Raw genomic sequence first — 19,843 nt, forward strand, 5'->3', positions numbered from 1 at the left:
CAAGACAAAGAAAAATGTTACATTTCACATATTTCTTTTGGCACTTTCTGTCCTTTCCACGGGGACACACTCCACATCTGGATGTTGTTCGTTGTTTCTTGGTTGGAGGTTCTTGAGAGTCCTCTTCGCTGTCATTTCTTTTTAGTTTCGATCTTATGTCTGACGGCATTCTTTGATTGTTACCTCTTATTTCAATATATGGTTTAGTTAGTGTCAAACCAAGTTCTTTTAAAAAAAATCTGCGTTTTAGTTTTCCAGTTGGCTTGTTATGTTGATAAATAACATAACTATTTATTCCTGCATTATTAAGCAGTGAAAAAAAAATTGTAAGAGGCCATCGCTTGCTATTACGAGACACATTATTTAACGCAGAAATTTCGTCAACCATATCCACATTTCTTGATTATAAAATTCTATAATCTCAGGTTTATTTAATTTGTGGTCAAATTTTGTATCATATTGAAGTGAAGAAGCTACTAACAATATTTTATTTTCCTTCGGATCAAAGGATACCAAAGAAATGTCTTTCTTAAATCCGAAAATAGCGTGGTTTTGGAATTCAAAAAGATGGTCGGCATTTCTCTCTTGTTTTTTACGAATAGTTCCAACAGATATTAGCCGATGTTTACTAAGCAAATATTTCATTACCGGTATGCTAATAAACCAGTTTTCGAATGTAATGTTGCGTTTCGTACCACGGATTGGATTTATAAGCCTGTTTACTACATCAAGCGGCCTATTACTAAATTGAAAAGGTTCTTCTGGCTGTGAGCCAACATAATATACCTCTAAATTTATAATGTAGAATGTTTTGGCATCCACTAAGGCAAATATTTTAATGCCATATTTGGACGGCTTATTGGGGATATATTGCCGAAAGGAACAACGTCCCTGAAAAGATTCTAATTTTTCGTCGATCGTTAAGTATCGACTAGAAATAAAATATTGTTAACAATTGGATACAAATCGATCAAAAATAGGTCGTATAGCTGCCAGTTTATCTACTCTTTTTCGTTCTTCTCTATTTTCGATATTATCGAATCGTAGGCACTTTAAAAGTAATATAAATCTTTGCAGGTACATTGTTAGCCTGAACCTGTTCCATCTGTAACCCAAATATCCTCCAGATTTAACCTGTTGGCTTTATAAACGCCTGATAGATATAATAATCCGAAAACTGTATGAATTTCTTCTGCGACCGTAGGCTTGGTGATATATTTATGTTAGTCATTATAATTTTGAGTAGAATGTAGAATGTAGAAAATGGGGCGGCCAATAGAGCCTGATACACTGCGACCTTTGCAGATCTATTGTGTTTCCCCCTTATTTTAAAGCACTTCATCTAGCTTGGTCCTCTTAATGAGACTCAACAGCCTTGATAGTGGTAATTTTGAGTAACTAAACTGATTTTTTTATTAGTGCATTGGACAATATTTTCTACAATATTATTATCCATGAATAATTCCCAGCAAAAAATGGACGACTTGCAATGTTTTGCATTATTTAGAACGCCGGGAAGTAAAGTAATTAAATTTTCTTCTCGTGTTTTAACCGATTTATTAGGACAGATCTTTTGTTTTCCCCTCTCGTAGTATAAAAAACTTTTTAGGATTCTCTTACTCTATTATCTTCAAACTTATTGTTGTCTTGAGAAGATTCTTCCGACGATGATTGACTTTCCTGATTAGAAATTCCAGCTGACAATTTTTCACTGATTGAAGTTAGTTTTCTAAAACATCCTCATTACGACGAAGGCTAACCTGCTGACTTTCATTTTCAGATTAGCTTTCTGATTCTAATTCTGATCCAGTTAATTTATTTTGCCAAAGCTTCAAGAGGGCTTCTTGTATTTTCTTTCAACTACACGTATTTCTATATGTCTGAAATTAGGAATATCTAATCAATTTTCAATATTCCTACCAATTAAATTATGTTTCTGTTAAAAAAATAATAAGGATAAATTGTTCTAGTATCAAAACTTACCTGTTAATAATTAACCGGTGTTGTAAGGTTAAAATTACCCAAAAACTAAATAAGACTGCGCTTCAACTGTGTGGTGGGGTTAAAATCACCCGCAAGTCCAAAAAAACGCGACATCACTTATTCAAATCTTATTTATATACTGAAATTCATGATGCAATACAAGGTTTATTATATTATGGGAAGGTACTCGTAGCGCCAGATGAATCTGGCGATGTTGCCACTATTTTAACAAGCGCTAATGAATGACGTGGGTAATTTTCACCCCACAATATAGTGGCCGGATTAATCAATAATTATATGGTTAAAAGTTTCTCATGAAGATGAAATCATTTTTCGTGCGCAATTTTTAAGTTTACTTAACGAGCTTGCGCGATAATTACGCGTAGATAAAAATTGCTATAACTTAATGACCAACAATTTGTTATACAAATTTTTAAGTAAAAAAAATATTCGATGAGTAGCATACGATTTTTTTTAAACAATCAAGTTCAGATACAACTCTTTTTGATAAAATGACCATAGTATATTGTGTTAAACATAAATCGAAATATTTTAACCAAGCTTAGAGCTCGTAAGTTAATTATAAAATTCTATTTAAATTATAAAATCAAAATGTTTGATTTCTTCTTGTTCATTTGCATGTTCTCCTAAACCGAGGATAAGATGAATTATTTACTGGTAGAAACAATGTAATAAGATTTAATGTTTTATACCTACCTAGACATACTCGTTGACCTTCTCCAAAAGGAAAATATACATATTTATTAATATTATTGTTGTCCAAAAATCTTTCTGGTATGTACTTTTCCGGCTCATCAAAATATTGCGGATCCATGTGCAAACCCCTTGAAGGTAATGCTATTGAGTCGCCAACTTTCAGGTGAACTGTCATTTTTTTAAAGTTGGGATTGGTAGAGGTGTATGTATAATCTTCAGTGCAAACTTTAGCTAAATGATAGACTATTGAGTTCTTTCGAAGACTTTCTAAAATAATAGTATTGAAAAATTATTGATGGAACAGACATACTACTAACATTTTTTAAAAACATACCAAATAAAAATATATAAATACAATATAAATAAAATAGCTTTTAACTGATTATTTCAAGTCAAACTTGAATTATACAATCAAGTACAAGCTTATTTCTCGATTGCCAGACGTCACTTATTCGTAGTTGAAAAACCGTAATCAAACATTTTTTTTTAAATCTTTTATCCAACCATTGCAGAACATCTAATAAATATCAGTCAAGACAGCCAATAAGTTTTCTTCTTATAGTTACACGTAATTAGTAGATTATCACAATATATTCTACGGATCACAGTGGCTATCAAAATTCAAAACGGCTGAATCTATTTTAATCTTAAAAAAAGAGTCAGTATTTAAATAAAATCTGGATATGTAACACTGTTACATATAAGATAAAAATCCAAAATAGCTATTCCGAAAAGTTTAACACCAACATATGACTGAGATAGAGAGAGAAAGAGAGAGAGAGATAGAAATAGAGAGAGAGAGAGAGAGATAGAGAGAGAAAGAAAGAGAGAGAAGCTATTGTACTTTTTTTAACATAACGCATTAAAAAAGTCCATTTTACTCATATTTAGTTACGCTGTCCGGTACACTTGAACTTGCGTATTGCTACTTCTTCTTCTTAACATGCCATACACCAAAGTGCGTAGGCGACTATCTCATTACTAGAAATCTGTTCTTGGCGGCGTGACACAGCTCGCCTGTATTGTGTATTCCTGTCCATTCTTTAATATTTCTTAACCAGGATAATTGTTTGCGGCCGGCTCCTCTCCTACCTTCGATCTTCCCTTGTAGGATTAACTGTGGTATCTCATATTTTGCTCCTCTCAATATGTGCCCAAGGTAACCAATCTTGCGTTTTTTAATTAATTTAAAGAGTTCTCTTTCCACGCCGGCTCTCTTAAGGACGTCATCGTTTCGAACTCTATCCACCCAAGGTATGCGCATCATTCTTCTTAATGACCTCATTTCAAATGCTTCAAGTTTGTTGATAGATGTTTTTTTCAAAGTCCACGTTTCCATGCCATAAAGCAAGATGGACCATATGTAGCACTTGACCATTCTGTAGCGTATTTCGAAATTTAGGTTTTGATTACATAGGAGCGGTCTGAATTTCACAAAAGCTTGTCTTGCCATTTGTATTCGGGTTTTTATCTCTTGTTGTGGATCCGATTGGTCATTGATTGTGGTGCCAAGGTATTTAAAAGTTTTCACGCGTTTTATGCGATCGTCACCTATGCATATTATCGGGTTTTCTGGAGGGTTTCTGCTAATGATCATATATTTCGTTTTTAAAATGTTGATTTTGAGGCCATATTTTTTACCTATTGCTACACTCTTCCTTAAAACACTTACGAGTGAAAAGCCAAATTTTTCAATCCGGGTAAATCTTATTTCCTGAAATTTTTAGAACTATAGTCTACGTTATTTGACCCTTCATTTTATTTTCTTTTCTCTTTGAATATATACTTCCAAAGTATTTTATTTTATTTTATAAATAATTTAAATGGATAAAATTAAATTAAAATATAGGATTAATGACTCAATACTTAAACAATGTTTAAAACTAACATTGCTACTACTAGATCTTTCACTTTTTTTAAATTTGTAATTACGGGTTATACAATACTTACCGCTTAAACAAGCATCAAGATATTTCATTTCATGAATAATTTCGTAGTTAAATTGATTATTATTTTTTTCTACTGCTTCATTTATTTCCTCTCGGAGTTTTTCCTGAACGTCTGGATTGTCTGCTAATTCGTAAACGAAGAAAGCCATGACCTAAAATGTTAAAGTTATCTAGAATATTTAAGTCTAGTTATAGTTTGTATACTTTATTATAAGTATGTATTATAAGTTTGTATACTTTAAGATAATTTGTTTTGATGTGGGTTATAAGATTGTTTAATAGATAACTTCATATTAAATATCTAAATGTTGTCTATGGATTTCGCGTGAAATCTTGTAAAACAAACTTAATAAACATTAAAAGACTTAATAAATAAAATTATGGAAGGTATTATTATCCAAAAAGTCAAGAATAAACATTTATTGAACCAAACTCTACACTCTACATGGAAATGCGCTGCTTAATATTGCGGGTGGTTGATATAGTACAAAATCCGCGTCGTTAACGATTGGCAGGTTTTTCGGTGGTAGTCTTTTTGATCAAGTTCTGTATCTGTAAAAGAATAGCTTAAGTTGATTGTAGTGGGACGGATCTTACATTTTTCTTAAAATTCAAATTTTCTAGATTTTATTTTGTTGTTCTTAAAGTTTTGGAAATTTGAATGGGGTACATCTTTTGTAAGCTAAATATGACCATGAGCCCGATAGCGAACAAGCACTGTGAGGAAAAATTGAAAAGAACTTTAAAGAGAGAGAGAGAGAGAGGGAAAGAGAGAGAGAGAAGAGAGAGAGAGAGAGAGAAAGAGAGAGAGAGACAGAGAGACAGAGAGACAGAGAGACAGAGAGCCTTAAATCGTTTAGGTGTAAACCTGAGAAATTCGAAATGTCCAAGGACGAAATTCAATCGCATTTGGACTTTCTAAGTTGGATTAAGGATAGTATTTCGGCGTCGTCCGCTTCTTATATTCTTCGTGTCGAAGTCGAACGCGTGCATTTTTCCTCTAGTAGGACATTGCGATCCGTTAGGTCTCTGTCTAAGATTCGTGGTGGATCCTGCGTAATTTTTAATTATGCGGGGCCTTGGTGTTCTGATGGACTCACTCGACGGTATCCAAATAGCGCGGGGCCGCTACTTTAGTTAACGTTCGGCCCGTAGCAAGCACGTTCTGTGTTTGACGGCGATCGGACCTCTGATGGAGGTCCGTGGATTTTGATGAGCAAATCGATCGTCTGAACTGGGTGTGAACAAGAGACTACTCATCTAGCAGCTGGTGCTCCTAAAGTTTTCGTTGGCATAGTAATAGCCGGCATTCATTCCGTACGAGTTTGATCTGGTAAAGCGGATGATTAGATGCATTGGGGTCGAAACGACGTCGAAACAATTTATTCTCATGCTTTAAGGCAGGTAATAGACGGGCGTAAGATACGCTGCAAGAGATATGCAGCCTATTCTACGTTGTAATAGGAACCATGCATTTCAATGGACGGTAATACACGAGCGTTGCTCTTGCAATTCTACGCCAGCCAATCGAAATCTGCTGCGTTGCCCACGCGGCGAGAGAAACCGACTAGCATGCAACGCATTGTTTCTTATGTGTTCAAATAGACGAGAGGTTTGTAACGCCAGAGGTACAGACACAACAAAAAATAATTTTCCAAATTAAATATGTTTGATACACAAAAATTTATCAGTGAAATTGAAAGGCGCCCTGCGCTTTACAATTTACATTTAAAGAATTATTCTAATAGAGATTTAAAGGCCAAATTATGGAGTGAAATTGCAAATGAAATGGTTTAAAACTGGAACGATTTATCCCCAGACGAAAAAAATAAGTTAGGTGAGTTTTTATACTTTTTTATTCAACTACAATATGCAATTTAAACAAAAATTGCTCTTGTGGTAGGTATTTTTTACTTGAATTTTATATTTTATTATATTGCCATGCCAATTCTCCTTCTTTGCTTACAAAATAAGATTTAAATTGATTTCTGACTGAAATTCTCGATGATCGTCCCCCAGTTACTAAGGCCGATATATCTTGTAGTGGATCTGTTAGGGTATCACTAAAATCAAAACCGTCTCTTTTTCGTACGAAGTTATGAAGGACACATGCTGTTTTTGTAAGGAGTTCTGTAAAGTCAGGGTCAACTAAAATAGGTGTAAGGAATATCCGCCACTTGCTGGTTAATATACCAAAAGTATATTCTACAAATCTTCTTGCTCTTGTTAACCTGTAGTTAAAAACTCGCTGACTATCGATGAGATTTCGTCTTGGATATGGCCGTAATAAATTAGCGTTTAATCCGAAAGCTTCGTCACCAACAAATACAAAAGGATAATCGGGACTATCAGTATATGAAAGTGGTTGGGGTAAAGGTATGTTAAGTTGATTACTATCCAAAATTTGTCCAAAAGCTGAAATTTTCAATATGTTACTGTCAGATTCTCTTCCGTAAGACCGTATATCTACAGCTGTGAAACAATAATCTGAATCTGCGATGGCCAATAAGACAATAGAATAAAAATTTTAGTAATTAAAGTATTCACTTCCGGTATTCTTGGGACACATCATACAAATGTGTTTACCGTCTATAGCGCCCAAGCAGTGCGGAAAATTGGACCTTGTGAACATTTTGTTTGATATTTCTATCCATTGTTCTTTAGTTGGTATAGGCATTTTTAATGGTTTTAATGTCTCCCATATAGCAAAGCATGTTTCTTTTACTATTTGTCTAATGGTTGACTTTGCTACATGGAAGTAATACTCCAAAGCAGAAAAGTTCGATCCGGTTGCTAAATATCTGAAACAATATTTTTTGTTTTAGGAAAGGAACTTCAGACTAAGTGGAAATCACTTCGTGATCAATTAAACGAGAAGTTACCCTAGAGAAGAAAGTTAAAAGCGGACAAGCTGCTACACAAAGAAAGCGAAAATATATATACTATGATCAACTCTCATTTCTAGCGGTTTATATGGAAAAGAGGCCAACGTAATCTAATATCCAAAAGAGAAAAGAAGAAGATAGGAAAAAAAGTTGTGGAAACAATAAATGAAAGCAATACTCAAATTCAGACAGCTGAAGAACCCGAAAACAAAAGATTAAAGAAAAATGTTCGCAAACGAAGATTAGAGAAAGATGAAGATTTAAAAAGTATCACAGTGATATTATCGCAGTCAGTAGCTTTACAAAAACAGGAGAGATTGGACGACGTTATGGGTAATAAGGCTTTTTTAATGTCATTATTGCCAATTATGAATAGTATGCCGCAACAGAATTTAATCAATTTTAGACTAAAGATAATGGAAGTGCTTCAAATATACACCAGTACACATATTTATGAAACAAACAATCAACATAATACAAGCTAGTTTACAAATTAAATGCAGCCTTTACAATACAGTATACAGTCTCCATATCCACAGCAGTCCTCTTCATACAAGCAACAATCACAAATAAACAATCAGCCGAGTACCAGCCAACAATTAAATTATATGCAACATTCTCAACAAGTGTATACACAGCAGTCATCTGCATGCTCCCAAGAACCACAAATAAACAATCAGCCGAGTACCAACCAACAATTAAATTATATGCAACCTGCTCAACAAGTGTATACACAGCAGTCACCTTCATGCTCGCAACAACTGCCGGTATCTTCAACCCGTCTTTGCGCTGCATCCAGTCTGTCACTACAGTGCTCAGCAACTCCGTCTCCTTCGTCACCAGCTGCATCGGAAGATACTTTAATTGATTTATTAATACTTTTACTTATTTTACCTTAACGACTTGTTAAGGATAACAATTTACTTTAATAATATTTTATCTTACTTTGTTTATTTACCTTATTGTAATAACTAATCGTTCTGCTGGGTCCATTGGAATTCGCATGTTGGTTTTAGTCTTGGTTATTTTACTTTCTACCAGCTTCAGCAGTTCATCAAAACTTTTTACAGACATGTGGTAGTATGAGAAAAATTTTTCGGGCTACTGTCTGTGTTCCCAAAATTTTAAATGAAATTGTCCTGTCTGGAGTCTGCTACTAATAACACGATAAACCCACCAACGACAAATTCTTTTTTTGTTTTTTCGTTTTTTTAACACTAAACAAAGTGCAACAACACATCCGACTTGAACTAAATCCATTTTATTACTGACTATGACTGAACTCTTTCCGCCAACAGGCGTGAAATAAAACGCTCGTCTATTATGTTAACCAAATACGCTGCGTATCTCTCGCGGCGTATTTTACCCCCGTCTATTACCTGCCTAAATGCGTAAGATCTTCGGCTTGCTCGAACTTATGAAGTCGTGAGAAACGAATCAAAGTTTCAAGTGGGCCATTTTTGCCAGTAGGCCAAACGTCGAGTTAAAGCACCAAAACCGACGCTTATAGGATACCATAAAAAGCGTTAATTACTTAAGACAGCAGGATGGTGGCCATGATGTCTAGAGAAAAATTTGGTACATCTGTTTTGTGCATTAATGGATTTGAATTGAGCTCGGTATGGAAAATTTGGTTATTTTAAAATTTTTTTGCGAGCAATATTTTTTAACTTAAAAGAAAAAGTTAAACAGTTAAAAATAACTGTTACAGTGAGTAATAAATTTAACGTGGAGAATTTTTTATAAAAATCATATTTTGCTTTTTCTTATTATTTATATTAAATAGTTGCAGAGACGCATTCACAACTATTACCTAAAAACACCAAAATATAATAGATATAAGATCAATTACCCAGATAATAAAGCCCATGGAAAAACTGCAATTATAATTATAATTATATTAAATATAATATTAATAAATAAATTATAATTAAAAAATTTTGAATTTAAACTGGAAATTTATAAGAAAAAACATATACAAGTCACATTAGTAGAACTGCAAAGTTATACAGAAATACTGATATTTGATGCAGTATATTGGCCACCTAAATTTAGCAATAAAAAAAAGAATATGAAAACTGTTTCCAAACGCTTGGAAATAAATTCATAAACGGTAGAGACTTTAACTCCAAAAATACATTATGGGGATCGCTAATTATAAACACAAAAATCAAAGAACTAATGCTCACCATCAATAACAACAAAATAAACCGGATGGCAATAGGTGAACCTACATGTAGGCCTTAAGCTCCTAAAAAAAATCCAGGGGCCATTCCTTATCACAAACGATATTAATACCAGACATTTAAAAATGGAATCCAGCTTTGATTCACATCTATTCAACAAGAAACAACAACAAAAAATAACAAATTGGGTTGCTTTTAGAGAAAATTGTACGAAAAAATCAAGCTAAATATTTTTTTAAATCACAATATGATATTACCCAAAAACATAACATTAAACAAAATAGCATATAAGGATAAAATCCCAATTGTAGTTAAAGAAAAAATGGCAGAAAAAAAGAGATTTCGCAAGAAATGGCAAGATTGCAGAACTGCAACAAATAAAAAAACTCTAATAAGAGCATATTAAAACTAGTAACATCCTAACACACAATTAAAACCAAACTACAAAAACATATTTGGAAAGTTTAATGTCTACAGAAGCAACAGATCATTCTCTCTGGCATGGAACACAAAGAATCAAGAAGTCTCAGCAAAAATACCTCCAACAACACTGGACTCTGGGCTAGAAAAAATAGGGATAAGGTATTTGCGGAATATTAAAAAAAATATTTTTAAACAATACGACTACATATAAACAAAGAAAGATATCAAAATTCAAAAATGCCTCCGAATACCTCCAGATGGATTTGATGTATCCGATTTAAAAATTTTAGAAAGTCATCTGAATACAACCTAATTACCTGAAAAATATTACAGCACATTTTATAAAAGATAAAAAAGGCATTGACACAAGTATTTAATAGAATTTCAATCCACTATCACTTACCTAACCAATGGAAAGTTGCAGAAATTCTCCTATTCATACTAATACCTGGAAATGTGCTAATAGGTTGACATCCTAGAGGAACATGGGTCTTTTACCAATAATATCTAAAGTATTTTAAAAACTTGCCATAAAACGGTTAAAGCCGATCTTTATAGAGCTAAACCTAATCCCACAATACCAATTGGGTTTCAACAGCAGACATGGAACCACAAAACAAGTTCCTTGTTTGGCAAAACAGACAAATAATGACCTGGGGAACAATAGGTACTGCAGTGCAGACCTTTTGGGCATCAGTCAAGCATTCTACAAGATATGGCACACCAAACTTTTATATAAACTGAAGAAAAATCTTCTCTACCACTATTATCTAATCTTGAAATCTTACATATCCGTCCGTTATTTTGTAGTTAAAGAGCACGAAGCTCGAATCGAGCTATTCGAAATTAAGTCTGGTATTATTCGAAGTATAAGCCCAAGGCAGCGTTATTCGCTCTGTACTAAATTTGTTATTTACTGCTGACTTACCAACTGGCTGATTATTCAAAGCTGCCACATACCTTTATTATATTACTATTCTTGCGTCGCATATTCAAAAAAGGCTTAAAATATGAAAAACCAAAGCAAATAAAGCAAAACCATTTCATGTGATATTCGCAATGCCACGGGAAACTTGACCTTTAGTTTATTTAAATGATAGTCAACAAACACAAGCAGACTTCACACAATATCTAGATTTGGTCTACATTTGAATAAAAGTTTGACTTGGCGGAAGAATATCTTTACTAAACAAAAACAATTTGGATTCAACCTACATAAACTCTATGGATGATTGGCAGAAAATTGCAACTAACAACAGAAAATAAAATACTAATCTACAAATATATAATAAAACCCACGTGAACTTAAGGAGTAAAATTATGGGGAACAACCAGTAATTTCTAACTTAAACATTCTTAAATATTTTAAAATAAAGTTCTACGAATAACACTAAATCCTTACCGGTACATACCAAATGAAGGAAGAGACTAAGATGTCTATGTCTCTTATCAAGAAAGAAATCTCAAACTTTAGCAGAAAATAGAAAGAGAGAGAAAATACATCAGTGGTGAAGTGTGCGTGTAAAGCGATATAAAAAAAACAGACTTAATAACTAGTTTTTAAGATCAGACTGAAATAGATATTAAGTTATATCTAAACGTTAATTAAATTTATTTTCAGTCGTTTTGGAATGCTTAGATAAAGTAAAACTTTATTGGAAGCTCTCCCTATATTACCATTATATAATACATATACATTTAACTAATTTTTCCAATGGAAGAAACAGATTGTCAATATTAATGGAGTCATATAAAAAAAATCTGTTTACTCTGATAACAAAGTCCTTAGACCCCTATGTCCAACTCTCGTACCATAGTTGTGAAAGTCTTCCAGGTAGTCTCGACGTATTAGGTTTTTCATACCCTGCAAAATTTTTTGAGCCTTTAATCGTCAATTCCAGTGATGTGGTCTCTTTACTTCCTGCGTCTCTGTCTTACCCATCTTACGATATGGCAGCATTTTGTTTTTTTGTAAAATTATTCCTTTTTGGATCCCTAAAATATGTGCAACTAGCAATTGATCTTAGCATTATTATTTAAGTTTTCTTTAGAAGGAGCTTCTATGTGGCAACTATTTTTGCTCAAGTCAATATCGCTTAAGTCATTACTGGTTTTACGCAGGTCTTATATATTCTCACTTTTCTTCCTTTGCCTATGTGCTTGTTCCTCCAAATAATGTCATGTAGGTATACAGTTATCAGCGCTGCCCTATTAGTCTGTGCTTTGAGTTTCTTCTTAAAGTTTCAACTATTGGTAATGTTGGCTTCAGATATTTGTTTGTTAGTTTACTTCTCCTAGTGGAAAGTTTCGAACGTAGATTTGAGGTTCGAATCGGTTTGTAAAGGCCCCTTTGTCCGCTTCTTGTCGATCGACGATGATAGGTATAATAAAAGGTTGAAGTTGTGAAGTAAAAGTGTTGATTTATTGACAGCTACTGGGAATTACTCAATATGATGTTCGTTAGGTAACTACTTATGATTTACTGTATTCAAATAAGCTCAAATCCCCAATTTATAATCTCACAAATATTTCATACCTCAGCACAGAGGTTATTGCTTCTATGATACTAACCAACTTTTGAACTATTAGCTTACATTACAGTTTAATCTAGACCATCATTGCAACACTTAGGAAGTTCAATTAGAAACAATATATTATTTGACAATTCATTAACAGGTGAATGGACTTTAATTATTAAAATATTACTCGATATCATTTTCACAATGTCAATTATACACGGTGAAACTATAATAGATTAAGTTAAGTTAAGTTAAGTTAAGTTAAGAATAATGTGAGATTACAAATTAAAGGGTTAATTTGTGATTGAACACCTAGGTTCTCTTTTATTCGTAAGTGACTGTGTCTTCTCACTAGAATATTTAAATTAAATTTTTCTGCATTGTTTTGAAACCTGTACAGTAATCGCTGTAGGTTCTCATTATCCCCCTAGAAGTACTACATTATCAGCATATAAGCATATTTTAATTTTTTGTTTCCCATTCTGTAACCACTTTCTTCTGTTTTTAACTTCATTTATGATTTCCTCCATCAACCAATTGAAAAAAAATTGGGATAAGTCTGTCTTTATGTTTTACTCATGTCTTTATGTGTATGTTTATAGCCGGTTTTTCGCTCTTACGAATGAATTGTTGTTGGTGTTCATTTCTTTTATGAATGTTTGATTCCCAGGATCTTTATTTCTAGATTTTTCTAGATTAAAAACATCTGCAAGGCCAACTTTGTCAAACGCCTTCTTAGAATCTACGAAGCACATGTAAGGAGATTTGTTGATTTCAATTGTCGTTTACAATATTTGGCAAATAATGAATATCGCATCGACGATAAACTTGTTTCGTCGGAAGCCCTGTTGTTCTTCACAGATTTCGATTTTTCTATTTTGAACAATATAGTGATTGTCATCAAGTTTTTAACAGCGCTTAATAGACTTATCAAGCTATAACCAAATCTAACAAATGGAACTTAGAAGCATTAGAAGAGACTGACATAAGAAAAGAATTTAAAAAACAGATAACTGAAAATATATACAAGCTTATAAAATAGCAGTGAAAGTAATAAAATAGGGAGAAAGAGAATTACATAAAAAAATAAAGTAGCTAATACAACAAATATGGACACAAAACACACCATCAGATGATTGGAGCAGAGGTGTTATAGTGCCTTTTTGTAAAAAAGATATCGAGAAGAGTACGATAATTACAGAGCAATAACCTTATTAAATACGACATACAAAATTCTAGCAAACATACTACACATAAGACTTAAATCATGCGCTGAATGACTACTAGGAGAATTTCAAAACGAGTTCAGACCGGGGAAATCGGCAATTAATTCCATACATACAGTGAAGCAAATAATTTAAAAATCGAGAGAATACAACAGAAATACGCACGTAATATTCATATACTTCAAGAGCGCTTTTTTTACAATTATATATATATATATATATATATATATATATATATATATATATATATATATATATATATATATATATATTTATATATATATATATATATATATATATATATATATATATATATATATATATATATATATATATATATATATATTGTTGTACTTTTGAATGTCCATAAGCAATAAAAAAACCGATATACAAATTTTATTACTTAAATAAAAATTAAAATTATTGATATTTCATAAAGACACGGGCATATAAATTTTCAAACATCCTGTATAAGACGAAATATGTATTTTAAGTTGTTCGAAGAATTGTTCATTAGGCCTCAGAGACAAGACTTTCAAATATTATCGATAAGAAATTTAAATAAGTCGGTTATTGTGGAATGGATTTACCCGGAATAAAAGTGTATATAGAAAGTGTTGAACAATAGACCGGGATTTGCGGTGGTTTTCTCCCCGAAAGATTATATCGGTAAAAGTTTATTAACAAAAGACATTGAATTGAGAAACAGGTATCGTTTGTAGCTATTAGTAAGAAATATTTGTAAAGCAGATAGATTTAGTTAGAATAATTAAAGAAGGTTGTTTTCTGGAATTACCCGAATGACGTTTTATAGAGAGAGTTGGGTGGTAACGATATACGTCACAAGAGGTGGATGATTTTTATTGGTCAATTTTTGAATGCAAGGAGGTTGATTTTGGCTATGAGATAGGAGAGAGAAAAAAAGGTGAGACAGTCAGTTTTCGTCGTCCAAGAAGGAAGGAGCTTTGTGATTTGTGTTTGTTTGAAGTCCCGAAGACGTAATTTACCGGGTGTGTTTATTTGCGGTGTAAAAGCTGACCAGTGTGAGGAACGGGGTACAGAGAGATAGAAAACCAAAGGGCATAAGAATATTAATAGCAGACGAAGCCGGAAACATTTGGAGATACAAGGACAGATAGGAGAAAGGTGTACGTCATCTGGACCACAATAGGAGCAGAAGCAGAGAAAGGATTTTTTTGTTGTGGCGTGGCCATAGAATTGCAACGGCAGAGAAGGAAAGGTCAGTCAAATTTCATTAGAGCCGGAGTGTGATTTTCATTTATTAATTAAATAAATTGAATAAATAATAGAGACAGTTAATTTTGCGATCACTTAAAAAAACAGGAATTATAAAAAGAGCTTAGTTATAACACATATTAAAAATCAATGTAAAATAACATTTGGGTCCATGATAGAAAACAACTTCTCATATATTTAAAGTTAGTATATTGCAAATATTACAGGATTTATTGTTATATAAAATTTCATTAAAATAAAGGACATCTCACATACAGTTCAGTTGAAATTCTATGTATTTTATTCAGGTCATATTACCTATCCCGATTAGGACGCCAATTGGAAAATATTTTGAATCCACGATCAAAGGTAAATCGTACAATTTAAATAGCCTGAGATTGTAATTAATTAATGCTGATTTATTGTGATTAATTGGAGATTAGTTCATTTAATAAATATAGACAGGATTTTTCCTAAGTAAGCAATATAATACAATTTAAATAGCATAACAAAATGGCCCCCAACGTGTAAAGCTTTGAAAAATATTTCTAGTTGGCAAATTTGAAAGGATAGGAGTAGACGAGCAGATATTTGAAAGTTTATATGCCGGGGATAAAGTGAAATATTATGTAAAAATTGAGGACATAAAGACTATATATTTTTTTTAAGATACAATTTACCATAATTGATTTATTCGTGATATTGACAATTTATAGGTTACCATAATTGATTTATTTGTGTGATATTTAAATTTGATAATTTTACCATACTTGAATGATTTGATTGATTTTGACATTTGATATTTTACCATTTGATTTATTTGTGGGATATTGAAATTTGATACTCGTACTCAAGAGTTATTACATTTGAACAGGAAAAGTCCCGTTTGTTGCAACAGACCAGTAGAATTTTATATTTGGCGGGGATATTATTGCACAAATTTCAAAGTTTCATATTTGGCGGGGATAAATAATCTAACGAACATGTCGACCACAAGGAGTCAAAGCAAAACGCAAGAAAGGAAAGAGGATAAGATAGAAGAGGAAACAATTATTGATGAAGGATCGGATAATGAAGGAAATGCTACAATAATGGAGGAAAGAAAAGAAACAGGGATGTTAGAAAAATTATTAGCTATGATGCAAATACAGACACAACAAATACAAGAATCGTCACAAAAAATGGATAAAAATCAACTGGAAACAAAACACATAATGGATGAATCACAACAAAGAACGGAACAAAAATTGGACAATTTGGAAGAAAACCAAAGAAAAATGGAACAAAAAATGGAAACGCGTATGGACAAATATGAAAACGAAATAAAAGTCTGTTTAGAAAGAAGTAGGGAAGAAACAGAGAGGAAAATAGAATTGCAGAGAGAAGAAATCGAAACTAAAATGAAGGATATTCAGAGTATGCAAAAAAGGGAATTAGAACAGATAGAAATAAAATTTGAAAATGCGCTACAAGAAGACCGGAAAGAAACGGAAAGGAGATTTAAACAAATTGCAGAGATGGAGATAAGAGGAGTAGAAAGAAAGGAAGTCATCGTACATAGCACAGAAGACGTAAAAGTACGATTTAGCGGGGATATAAGGAAAATACACCCAGTGCCTTTTATAAATAACCTAAAGGAAAAAGTCAAATACATAGGACCGTTTGCAACAGCAAAGGAAACCATCAGAAACCATCTCAAAGAAGAGGCAAATCTTTGGTTTGTCAGCAAGGAAGAAGAATTGGACAATTGGCAAGATTTTGAGAGAAGATTCTTAAATTATTTCTGGGGAAAAATCCAGCAACTACAAGTAAATAAAGAGTTACAAAATGGAAAATACCATGAGAGGATGGGCGTATCAGAAAAGATGTACGCATTACAACTCTATAATAATGCAAAACATTTGCAATATAATTATTCATCAGAACAATTGGTAGAGTTGATATCGCGACATTTTGAAGATACCTTGGAAGACCACATAAATCTCCAAAATTACAAGGACATTGACAGCTTATGTCAATTTTTGCAAATAAGAGAATCACGTAGGCATAAAAGAAGAGAAAGAAGACCGCAAGAAAATTATAGACAAAGAGAAAACCAAGAATATAGAGATAGAGGTCAAAATTTTAGAAGAGATTATACAAGACGAGAATTCATACCTAGACGGGGATATGAAAATAGACCGAACGGAAGAGAGAATTATGAACCCAGAACCCAGAGATGGAATGAAAACAGAGATCGGGAAAATCAGAGTAGAAATAACCGCCCATACCAAGGAAACAGATACAATAACCCACGGAATGAACAGGAATCTCGCGGTAATCGATACGGGAATGATAGACCAAAAGAGAACAGAAGAGAAATAAATAATATGCAAAGAGAAGAAAATGAATATGAGAGAGAAGATGACGGGAGAGAAAACACAGAAGAACAACAGGCGTGTTTTCAAGAAGGCGCTCACTAAAAACGAAGAAACAAACAGGAATTTTTTGTCACCCCAAGGAATTTATTAAACTGGCAGGAAACAATGAAAAGAGAAATGGAGTTAATTTAAAATTTGTGGATGGATTTATAAATGAGAAACCAATTAAAATTATGATAGACACAGGCTCTGAAATAACACTGGTCAACAGAAAATTAATCGAAGAAGTAAATTTAACAAGTCTAATTTATAAAATACCTAGGGTGAATTTAGTGGGCGCAAATAAACGGACATTGGCAACAATAAATGAAGGTATACGAGTAATGGTACGATTGAAAAAAAAATATGTATGCACTTCAATGTGTAATAATGCCGAATATGTCACATGACATGATTGTAGGCGTTGACGAATTAACGGAAAAACATGTAGTGATCGACTTCAAAACCAATACGATAAAAATAACCAAGGAAAAAGAAGAAGAACAGGATAAGGAACAAGAGAAACAAATTACGGACGAATCAGAGAAAGAACAAACGGTGGAAATGAACCTGGCGACGAAGAAAGGAAAAGGAAGAAAGAGGGGAAAAGGTCTGAAAAAGATCAAAGAAAAAAAAACCTGGGATTCCTCAAAAGATGAGACGAGCTCAGGAGAAGAAGATGGAAAAATTTTGACAAGAAATAAAAGCAAAACTTGGGATTCCTCAAAAGAAGAGACGAGCCCAACAAAAAAAAAAACAAAGGAAAATGATGAGGACACAATGGAGACAGTGGTGTTTGAAGAAGACACGGAGTACACGGTGAATATGTGCGAAAAATTTGATGGGAGAGACAAAAAATTGATATGTGGAGAAGGCAAAGAAAATGATTTGCGTATAATTTTAAGAGACTATGAAACGCTGATAAATGAGGAAAACCGAGTGGCCACAAAATACGAGCACTCATTTGAGGTGAAAAACTTGAGAAATTTTCGATCGAAGACTTATCCAATTCCTTATAAGTATCGGCAAGAAGTAAAGCAAGAAATCAAAAAAATGTTGGAAGATCAAATCATTGAGAGATGTGACTCACCCTATATTAACCCAATTGTGATAGTGAAGAAGAGCAGTGGAGAGTTAAGACTCTGTTTAGATGCCCGAAATATCAACCAACACACAGTATCACAATATGAATCACCGTTAAATATCGAGGCCATTTTTGGAAGGATCACGGGATCACATATTTTCTCAAAAATTGATCTAAAGCATAGTTTTTGGTTAATACCTTTGGCTGAAAAGTGTAGAAACTACACTGCCTTTTCAATTGATGGTATAGTATACCGATTGAAGGTAGTTCCGTTTGGATTACAAAGCGCCTGTGCAGCACTTGTACGAGCTTTGCATACCATTTTGAATCACCATGAAGAGTTCATCGTCCATTACATCGACGATTTATTAATTTTTTCACAAGATATGCAGAGTCATGTGGAACATATCAAAATAATTTTGAAAGAATTGGACACAGCGGGATTAAAACTAAACATTGAAAAATGTCAATTTTTTCAAAAGGAAGTGATTTATTTGGGTTTCAAACTTGACACCGAAACTGTAAGTCTAGCCGAGGACAGAGTAAAGCTCATCGACGAATACCCAAGACCAACAAATCTAAAAACATTGCGAGGGTTTCTCGGTACGATAAATTATTTCAAGAAATTAATTTCCGATTTAAGCCAAAAAGAAATTCCTTTAATAAAATTGTTAAAGAAAGGGACAAAATGGAATTGGAAAGAGGAACAGGAGGAAGCTTTCAAAATATTGAAACAAGAATTTGCTAAAGGAACAAAAATATATCACCCTATTTACAATTTGCCGTTTATACTCCGTACGGATGCGTCGATACAGAAATTTGCAGGAGTGTTGTCGCAAATACAAAACGGCCAAGAGGTTCCGATATGTTTTATATCTCGAGTGACTAAAACACATGAGAGAAAATACAGTGTCACCGAGTTGGAATTCGCCAGTGTACTATTTTGCGTAAACAAATTAAGGTTTTACTTATTGGGAGCTAAATTCACCATCGAAACGGATCATGCAGCATTGATACACATCATGAAGAATCGATTGGTGAATAACAGAATACACAGAGGCATTCTGCTTTTACAAGAGTATGATTTCCAATTTCGATACATCAAAGGGAAAGACAACATAATAGCTGACGCTTTAACACGGGACGAAGATACAGGAAAAAAGGAGACAATTACATTACATGTGGGATTGAATATACTGACACAAGACGAAGGGATATTTTCGTTAAATGAGATAA

General features: G+C 33.1%; 1 protein-coding gene across 1 annotated transcript in view; it reads right to left on the minus strand.

The window, feature by feature from the left end:
* The window catches only part of LOC140443712 (cytochrome P450 6j1-like), an 80,294-nt gene that overhangs the window by 7,906 nt on the left and 52,545 nt on the right, over positions 1-19,843 (minus strand). The window contains exons 5-6 of the mRNA XM_072535098.1: positions 4,651-4,801; positions 2,701-2,967 (exon numbers count right to left, since the gene is read on the minus strand). Of these exons, the coding sequence (XP_072391199.1) occupies positions 2,701-2,967; positions 4,651-4,801 (418 nt within the window). The remainder of the gene's footprint in view (positions 1-2,700; positions 2,968-4,650; positions 4,802-19,843) is intronic.

The sequence above is a fragment of the Diabrotica undecimpunctata genome, chromosome 6 (assembly GCF_040954645.1).
Source record: "Diabrotica undecimpunctata isolate CICGRU chromosome 6, icDiaUnde3, whole genome shotgun sequence".
In the NCBI taxonomy this organism is placed as follows: domain Eukaryota; kingdom Metazoa; phylum Arthropoda; class Insecta; order Coleoptera; family Chrysomelidae; genus Diabrotica; species Diabrotica undecimpunctata.